The following is a 9,243-nucleotide window of genomic DNA, read 5'->3' as shown; positions in this document are numbered from 1 at the left end:
TAGTGGCTGTAACTTACTGTCATAAATATGTAATTTATATCAGAAATTTGTATCGTATTTGTGCTATGTCATGTTCTATATACTTGGCTTAGGCCCACGAAGGATCTATGGAATGTAAACTAATTCAATTCTATGCCGCACCAAGTTCTTGCAAAGTATGTAGACTTCTGTTATTTTATAACACGTCATCAATGATAGGGACAAAGTGCATTTTCAGACTATTACTAGAAGGCATTTTTCAAAAAGGAACTTGTAAAGTTACTCAATTTCTTCTTAGATTTAAACAACGCGAAGCGAACATTTGAACTCCAGATGTAGAATGTTATGTTGATGTTGGCAACGGCGTTCCAGATTGTGTTTTGTTTTCTTCTTTGATCGCGTTTCCCAGGCAAAGTAGGGGTTCTATCATGGCTGATTTCGACGCAATCTACGAGGAAGAAGAGGAACATGAAGGAACTTTGGAAGAAACATATGTCACATTGGTTCCCGATCCCGTTGTTGTTAGAGGCGCAGGCAACATGACTGTGTAAGTGCAACGTTTGATATTTCTTTGATTCCAATTAGCTTACCAATCTAGAAATTCGCACATTGTGTAGGCAGACTTTGAAACTAAATTGGGGGCTAAGGCTGGTAATAACAGAGAGCAGTGTATCAGTTATTTGTAGCAACTATCATGTAGATGAGCATGTGTGGATTTATAAATGTGTGTCGTGGAGAGGAATTCGTCCCCTTTGTTCCAGGGAACGTGTAGACTTTGTGACTGAAAGTTACGTCATTGTTTGTATTCACCTGTCAGTAATTTTTTTAAATTTCGTTGTATTTCAAGGTTTGCCACTAGCATGTTTTATTTTATTACTTATTTGTTACGTTAGGGTGAGTTGTGTTCGTAGTCACGTATGTTTTTTGTAGGCAGAGTTTATTCCTGGGATTTTTATGTGCAGTATTAATAGAACTGATAAGCGTTTCAGTGCTAATTAAATATCGATCATTGATGCTATTAGTGATAGGAGTAATAAAAAGAGTAGGTAAGGTGTGAATTCCTCAAGGGTAATGAAGGTTAAAGCTCTAATATAGGCAGTAGTAGTTCATGACATCTCAGAATCCATATTGTTATTTTATTTTTATTAGGAAGTTTCAGTTCTGTACTGGGAAATCAAAAGTCATTGTTTTAAGCTGGTCTGGATAATTCTTTGGTGCTTACTTACACAGAGGGAATAGGGGTTTTATTCTGTGTTTTTTAATGCAAAGGAACACACCATTGTTAAATTAGGACACTTGCTCGTATCACAAAAGAAACAATCAAAATGATATCTACTGAAGTATGCACTACCTCACCAGTGCTACTGGCTTTTGGATAAGAAATGCAGTTTGGTCCTTATTTGTACTTAGATCTTTTACTGTAGTGAAGTAATGACAGTTTGCACTGCAATAAAAGTGTGCATTATCTGACTTACTGGATATGTATTTGAAGGACTGTCCTTTTTAAACCCCTATTTACAATCTACCTTTGCAATCTCTAACCACTATCAGTGTGTTTAACCAGGAAAATATCCCTATCATTGACGAGGAATTACTGCTTTTTATGAACTAGTGTACTGCATAGTATTGCTTTCTTTTTTTTGGCAGATTTGGTCTTAGTAATAGATTTGATGCTGAATTTCCAAATGATTTGGTTTCTCGTGTTGCTCCCGAGGAGTACAAAGCAACAGTGATGCGTGTGAACAGCGTTCTTAAGAAAACTCTACCAGTGAATGTGAAGTGGCTCTTCTGTGGCTGTGTTTGTTGCTGCTGCACGCTTGGCTGTTCCCTGTGGCCTGTCATCTGTCTCAGCAAGAGGGTAAGGCTACACTGTAATGAAAATTAATTAACCATCCTCATGTTGTAGGGTCATCCTTGAGCAGTTGAGGGTTACTGTCTTGATCATGATGTGCCCTGCTGCTGTGCAACCCAGCGGTTCATCACAGCAATCACAGAGGCTGTTACCTGACCTCATCCTCAGCTGTTTCAGTTCATTTCATTTCTTCGCAATCTGTTTCTGTGAGATCCGTTTTAATATCAATATGCCATAGTTTGGGAAGCAAGATGCAGGTTTCCCACCATGGAAGCCTCAGTTCAACCCTGGGTGAAACGAAAACTATTATTCATTTGGAGAGTACTAGATGTACTTTCAATTTAACGACACATACAACCTGCTGTAAGAGACTCCTTTCTACCACTGCTCACCAGTGGCATGAATTATATTACTTTATTTACAGTGCAGTCACTGATAAATCAGGATGCAGTTGTCAGTTTCCAGTTCCCGGCAGGAACTCTTTTGACTCACCTTCAAGTGCTACGAGATCTTCCCAATACAATTAAAGTATTGCTCCATAAAACCGATGAAATTATCTTACCCGTATTATAAGAGTTGCTGAAATTTATGTCTCTGTACGAGCACACATTCATTGTGCACTACATGCCAACTTTTACATCATGAAGAGGAACACATGGATTAACAGAACTGCAATACTGATTATTTGGGGAGGAAACACATCCATGCAAATGGAACCATATTTCATCAGAAAGGAAAGTGAAATGTGGGCAGTTTTACTGTCATAAACTGAGCACATAAACAGTTGCAGAAATTAATCCTGCTACCTGGAATACATAGCTGCATACCATGAACTACAGTTGCCTTTTATGGCTTAAGTTTAAACAGCTTTGTTGCTTTGGCTGCTGATGATTTTTGTGATGCTGGTCATTTGTGCAAGGCATCTACAAGGAGATGCTTTGTCTCCTTTGCTCTTTAACTTTGCGCTAGAATATGCTACCAGGAAAGTCCAAGATAGGCAGGAGGGGTTGTAATTGAATGGGACACATCAGATATTGGCATATGCTGATGATGTTAATTTATTGGGGGACGATATAAATACAATAAAGAGGAACGCAGAAGTTTTGCTAGAGGCTAGTAGACAGGTGGGGCTAGAAGTAAATTCAGAAAAAACTAAGTACGTCGTAGTATCTCGTCGTCAGCAGACAGGCAGGCAGAAATTTCTTAGGGTGGCTAATAAACCCTTTGAAAGTTTTACAAAGTTAAAATATTTAGTAACAACAATAAAAAATCAAAATGATACTCATGAGGAAGTTAGGAGGAGACTAAATTCTGGAAATGCTTGCTACTTCTCAGTTCAAAATATTTTGTCTTCCCGTCTGGTTAAATTAAAGTATACAAAACAATAATTTTGCCTGTTGTTTTGTATGGGTGCGAAACATGGTCTCTCACTCAGAGGGAGGAACACAGATTGCAGGTGTTTGAGGATAGGATGTTGAGGAGGATATTTGGGCCTAAGAGAGAAGACGATGGGGCATGGAGAAAACTGCATAATGATGAGCTTAAAAATCTTTACAATCGAGAAGAATGAGATGGGCGGGGCATGTAGCGTGCATGGATGGGACAAGGGGTGTGCACCGGGTATTGGTTGGGAAGCCTGAGGGGAAGAGACCGCTGGGGAGACCTAGACATAGATGGGAGGATAATGTCAGGTGTGATCTATGGGAGATAGGAGTTGAAGGAGACTGGATTTTGTTGGCCCAGGGCTTTGATTAATTCGATGATGAACCTTCGGGTTAGGTAAGCTATCTAGTTAGTTAGTTATCTCTATGATTTATGTGTTCTAACGTAGATCCTACTTTGTCTTGTTTTCTTTGGGAAGCACACTGCATTTTTAGCAGGTTTCTTGTCCAGAAGTGACCCAATTGACCTGTCTTTATTAGTGATCTGTGAACGCAGGAAATTTACAATGAAATTTTTTTCCAGCACTTCTAGCAGAACCACATTTCACATAATGACTCATACAGAAAAAAACACTGTTCATCAGTATATTGAACCACATCCACACACAGTAACCAGTACATAACACAATGTTAGACACAGCTGCACCGTTATGCGAATAATTTTACTGGCGGTTACTGCTAGTGCTTAGCGATAAATCATGCAATTTCTGCCGGGTATCAGAACTGCATTCTGGTTTTTCAGTGAATGCACTGTAGTTTATTGTTAAATCAGATACACCAGTCTTGTCTAATGCAGTTTTGGCTCCATCTTAATTAATAATATCTATTGTTGCTATACAGACGCAGCACTCAATAGATAAGCTGTTGGAGTGGGAAAACAGTCATCTGTACCACACGCTGGGATTACATTGGCGACTTGCAAAGCAGCGGTGTGACTCTTCCTCCATGATGGAATATGTATGTTCAAGTTTTGCTTAAAGTACCTTTATATACAGTGGCCATTCTTAACTGTGGCTATGTTCGTGAAGTAACTAGATTTGATTTGTTACGAAGTTACTGTTATGCATTTCCCAGGTCCTCCTTATCGAGTTCATTCCGAAGATTCCAATCTACAGGCCTGACTAAGCACATCTCAACGTGCTGACTACTGCTACAGCATCTTGTACAATGCAAAGTGCACCTCAGTGAATGTCTTGCTCGTGGGCCATTCACACACAGCACGCATAGCAATTGTGATATATTGGTGACAGATTGACTTAATATGATGTGGCATGCATACATGTTACTACCGAAAGTATTATACATATTGCTACATTTAGAGAACACCACTGCTTCATGTTGTATTGTGCATGCTAATGTAAAGTAGCGCCCCAGTGTGGCTTTTAACTTTGTTATTAATACATCTTTTTATTTTGCAAAACACGAAGTTTTGTTTTAAGCTGGAATATATTTTATTGTAGCCTGACTTTCTAAAACACGTGTTTCTGTCTGTGTATACTGGAAAACTCACAAAACATAATTTGGTTGTTTGACTTCATTTACAAGTGATTAAATTTTAGTGAATGGTTCGTAGTTACGAAGTGGAGCTGATATGTTTATTTTCAAGAGGATTTTGAATTGAGGTTGAGTGGATGACTGTATCTTGCCCAGGGTGACACTCCTTTCCGTATGTGCCAGAAGAATGTTGCATAAACCATTTTGTGGTTAGACAGTTTTTAATCATTTGAAGTTAATTAAAAATAAATACTTGGCACTTCATAAAGGTGATATTTAATTGACATGCTCTGTACTTTAATTGTCAAAGAATGTTAGTTGTTACAGCCAGTTGCATTGTTAGCTGTTTTAATTAATTCTTACTGTGGATTTTGTAAAAACACTGGCCAGTGTAAAGACTTAGTTCTGTTACTAATCAGAATAGTATGGTTAGTGATTAAGTTCTTATTGCTTTCAATAATAAGTGGACTTACTGCCAAGTAACATAACTTCAGTGACACTAACATTTTCAAAAAGCCATGGAATAAATTACTGTTACTTACTGAATGTGCTTTGTGCAATGAATATCTTATAGTTAGGATATGAGGTTCTTACAGTGGCAAATATGAAGACTGTGTTCTGGTTGTAGTGCCGTGTAGTCTGGTAGAAGTTTACTGATGTTTCAGAGGTATTTGCTGCCTTTATCATCATGGCATGAGTGCCCCGATAATGGAGGCAGCATGTACCTCTGAAAATTCAGTAAACTTCTACCAGACTATGTTGTGCAAGAATCCAGCAGACAGCCATCTGTTACTATCTGTAGAGGGAGTCATTGTCCAGTGTTCATTTTCTCTCTGATAAGAGCACATGCTATTGCACAGTCTGACTGGAGGTCCCATCCACAATTCAAAAAGTTTTCAGTTAAACCACTTTATTTACATGATATTACAGTAACTGCTGAAAGTTCCGCAAGGAATCAGATGGTGGAATTATGAAAAAATCTAAAATGCTGTAAATTATCCAAAAAGCGCATAAAACCAAAAAAATTTAAAAAATCGCACCTTCAGAATTTTTTCAAAAATTTAAAATAAATTGGTTTTGTGCGCTTTTCAGACAATTTCCAGCATTTTTGATTTCTCGAAAATTTTAAAAACTTTGAATATTTTTTATAAACTCTCTCCAAGAGATGTCTGCCAAACTCGGTAAATGCCTCAACCTGTCCCTGGCAGACTCGGCCTCTGTCCCACCGGGTTGCTGCCTGCCTCGGTGTCTGCACCACCCGGTCTCTGCAGGTCCGTGTCTGCCTCACCTATTGTCTGCCGCACATGGCCTTCTCAGAGGCGGCACTTCAGAGCCATGGTACACAGAGACCCGTCCGTGCAGACCCCGAGTCAGGCACAGACCGCATTCGTCAGAGAGACAGTACATCAGAAAGAGTCCGAGAGAGTCAAGTTCAGCAACGCATCAGGTGGTGGAATTTTGGAATTTTCAAAAAATCAAAAAATGCTGCAAATTGTCCAAAAAGCGAACAAAACCAAAAAATTTGAAAAATTTCACCTTCAAATTTTTTCAAAATTTTCAAAAACACTTGGTTTTGTGCGCTTTTCAGACAATTTCCAGGATATCTTTATTTTTAGAAAATTTTGAAAAATTTAAATGTTTTATCTGAACTGTCCACAAGAGATGACTGCCAAACTCGGTGAATGTCTCAACCTGTCCGTGGCGGACTCGGCCTCTATCCCACCGAGTTGCTACCTGCCTCGGTGTCTGCACTAACCGGCCTCTGCAGGTCCGTGTCTGCCGCACATGGGTTTCTCAGACGCGGCACGTCAGAGTCATGTCACAGCCCCATCCTTGCAGAGACCGAGTCAGGCACAGACCGCATTCGTCAGAGAGACAGTACATCAGAAACAGTCCGAGAGACAGATGTCCCAAATGAGAAGTCACATGTTCCAAGTCTTCAAAAGTCGCTTGTCCCAAGTCTTGAGAAGTCGCATGTCCCAAGCCTTGAGAAGTCGCATGTCACAAGTCGTGAGAAGTCACATGTCCCAAGCCTTGAGAAGTCGCATGTACCAAGTCTTGAGAAGTCACTTGTCCCAAGTCTTGAGAAGTTCTTGTCCCAAGTCTTGAGAAGTCACTTGTCCCAACTCTTGAGAAGTTCTTGTCCCATTTCTTGAGAAGTCACTTGCCCCAAGTCTTGAGAAGTCACTTGTCCCAAGTCTTGAGAAGTTCTTGTCCCAAGTCTTGAGAAGTTCTTGTTCCAAGTCTTGAGACGTCACTTGTCCCAAGTCTTGAGAAGTCACTTGTCCCAAGTGTTGAGAAGTTCTTGCCCAAGTCTTGAGAAGTCACTTGTCCCAAGGAGAAGTTCTTGTCCCAACTCAGAAGATCTTGTCCCAAGTCTTGAGAAGTTCTTGTCCCAGGTCTTGAGAAGTCACTTGTCCCAAGCCTTGAGAAGTTCTTGTCCCAAGTCTTGAGAACTCACTTGTCACCGGTCTTGAGAAGTCACTTGTCCCAAGTCTTGACAAGTCACTTGTCCTAAGACTTGAGAAGTCACTTGTCCCAAGTCTTGAGAAGTTCTTGTCCTAAGTCTTGAGAAGTCACTTGTCCCAAGTCTTCAGAAGTCACTTGTCCCAAGTCTTCAGAAGTTCTTGTCCCATTTCTTGAGAAGTCACTTGTCCCATGTCTTGAGAAGATACTTGTCCCAAGTCTTGAGAAGTCACTTGTCCCAAGTCTTGAGAAGTTCTTGTCCCAAGTCTTGAGAAGTTCTTGTCCCAAGTCTTGAGAAGTCACTTGTCCCAAGTCTTGAGAAGTCACTTGTCCCAAGTCTTGAGTCACTTGTCCCAAGTATTGAGAAGTCACTTGTCCCAAGTCTTGAGAAGTTCTTGTCCCAAGTCTGGAGAAGTCACTTGTCCCAAGTCTTGAGATGTTCTTGTCCCAAGTCTTGAGAAGTTCTTGTCCAAAGTCTTGAGAAGTTCTTGTCCCAAGTCTTGAGAAGTCACTCGTCCCAAGTCTTGAGAAGTCACTCGTCCCAAGTCTTGAGAAGTCATTCGTCCCAAGTCTTGAGAAGTTCTTGTCCCAAGTCTTCTCCGTTTGTGTAGGGCTGTGCCTCACCCGTCTTTGCTGAATTCAAATTTTTTTCGAAAATTTCGAAAATTCTTAGTTTTCTTCGCGTTTCACGCCATTTGCAGCCGTTTTTATTTTTTTTAAAATTTCGAAAAATTTTGTAAATTCTCAAAGGTGTACCCCTTGGAGAAATTTCAATTTTTTCGAAAATCGAAAAACGTGGCAAATCGTCCAAAAAGCGCAGAAAACTAAAAATATTTGAAAATTTTCAACTTTTAATTTTTTTCCGAATTTTCCGAAAATTTTTGGTTTTGTGCGCATTTCAGAAGGTTTGCAGCGTTTTTCGATTTTTCGAAAAATTTGAAATTTTTTCTTCTGAATTCGACCTGTCCCATCCCTATCAGGACCAGACTCCCATGTCTTCAGAAGTTCTTGTCCCAAGTCTTGAGAAGTCACTCGTCCCAATTCTTGAGAAGTCACTCGTCCCAAGTCTTGAGAAGTTCTTGTCCCAAGTCTTGAGAAGTCACTCGTCCCAAGTCTTGAGAAGTCTTTGTCCCAAGTCTTGAGAAGTCACTCGTCCCAAGTCTTGAGAAGTCACTTGTCCCAAGTCTTGAGAAGTCCTTGTCCCAAGTCTTGAGAAGTCACTCGTCCCAAGTCTTGAGAAGTCACTCGTCCCAAGTCTTGAGAAGTCACTTGTCCCAAGTGTTGTGAAGTTCTTGTCCCAAGTCTTGAGAAGTTCTTGTCCCAAGTCTTGAGAAGTCACTCGTCCCAAGTCTTGAGAAGTCACTCGTCCCAAGTCTTGAGAAGTCACTCGTCCCAAGTTTTGAGAAGTCACTTGTCCCAAGTCTTGAGAAGTTCTTGTCTCAAGTCTTGAGAAGTTCTTGTCCCAAGTCTTGAGAAGTCACTCGTCCCAAGTCTTGAGAAGTCACTCGTCCCAAGTCTTGAGAAGTTCTTGTCCCAAGTCTTGAGAAGTTCTTGTCCCATTTCTTGAGAAGTCACTTGCCCCAAGTCTTGAGAAGTCACTTGTCCCAAGTCTTGGAACTTCTTGTCCCAAGTCTTGAGAAGTTCTTGTTCCAAGTCTTGAGACGTCACTTGTCCCAAGTCTTGAGAAGTCACTTGTCCCAAGTGTTGAGAAGTTCTTGTCCCAAGTCTTGAGAAGTCACTTGTCCCAAGTCTTGAGAAGTTCTTGTCCCAAGTCTTCTCCGTTTGTGTAGGGCTGTGCCTCACCCGTCTTTGCTGAATTCAAATTATTTTCGAAAATTTCGAAAATTCTTAGTTTTCTTCGCGTTTCACGCCATTTGCAGCCGTTTTTAATTTTTTTAAAATTTCGACAATTTTTGAAAATTTTCAAAGGGGTACCCCTTTGAGAAATTTCAATTTTTTCGAAAAATTTCGAAAAATCGAAAAACGTGGCAAATCGTCCAAAAAGCGCAC

At 40.3% G+C, this 9,243-nt stretch overlaps 1 protein-coding gene across 1 annotated transcript; it reads left to right on the top strand.

Annotated features, from left to right (window-relative positions):
* Positions 1–242: 242 nt before the first annotated feature.
* Positions 243–5,313, top strand: LOC110832540 (cysteine-rich hydrophobic domain-containing protein 2). Its single transcript, XM_022069631.2, has 4 exons — positions 243–526; positions 1,627–1,837; positions 4,114–4,230; positions 4,348–5,313. Exons 1-4 carry the CDS (start codon positions 408–410, stop codon positions 4,396–4,398), a joined length of 498 nt encoding a protein of 165 aa, XP_021925323.2. The 5' UTR covers positions 243–407; the 3' UTR covers positions 4,399–5,313.
* The last annotated feature ends 3,930 nt before the right edge of the window (positions 5,314–9,243 follow it).

This window comes from Zootermopsis nevadensis, unplaced genomic scaffold (genome assembly GCF_977971745.1).
Source record: "Zootermopsis nevadensis isolate Lab colony 2312 unplaced genomic scaffold, Znev_1.0 Znev_ptg000007l, whole genome shotgun sequence".
Classification (NCBI taxonomy): domain Eukaryota; kingdom Metazoa; phylum Arthropoda; class Insecta; order Blattodea; family Termopsidae; genus Zootermopsis; species Zootermopsis nevadensis.
This window is presented reverse-complemented; position numbering and strand designations above follow the sequence as displayed.

What these genes read in the sequence shown, in the direction of transcription:
- LOC110832540 (XM_022069631.2), top strand. Translation starts at nt 408, where the DNA reads ATGGCTGATTTCGACGCAATCTACGAGGAAGAAGAGGAACATGAAGGA. An exon ending in GGCGCAGGCAACATGACTGT is followed by an intron (nt 527 to 1,626) that starts GTAAGTGCAACG and finishes TTTTTTTGGCAG; the next exon opens with ATTTGGTCTTAGTAATAGAT. An exon ending in TCATCTGTCTCAGCAAGAGG is followed by an intron (nt 1,838 to 4,113) that starts GTAAGGCTACAC and finishes GTTGCTATACAG; the next exon opens with ACGCAGCACTCAATAGATAA.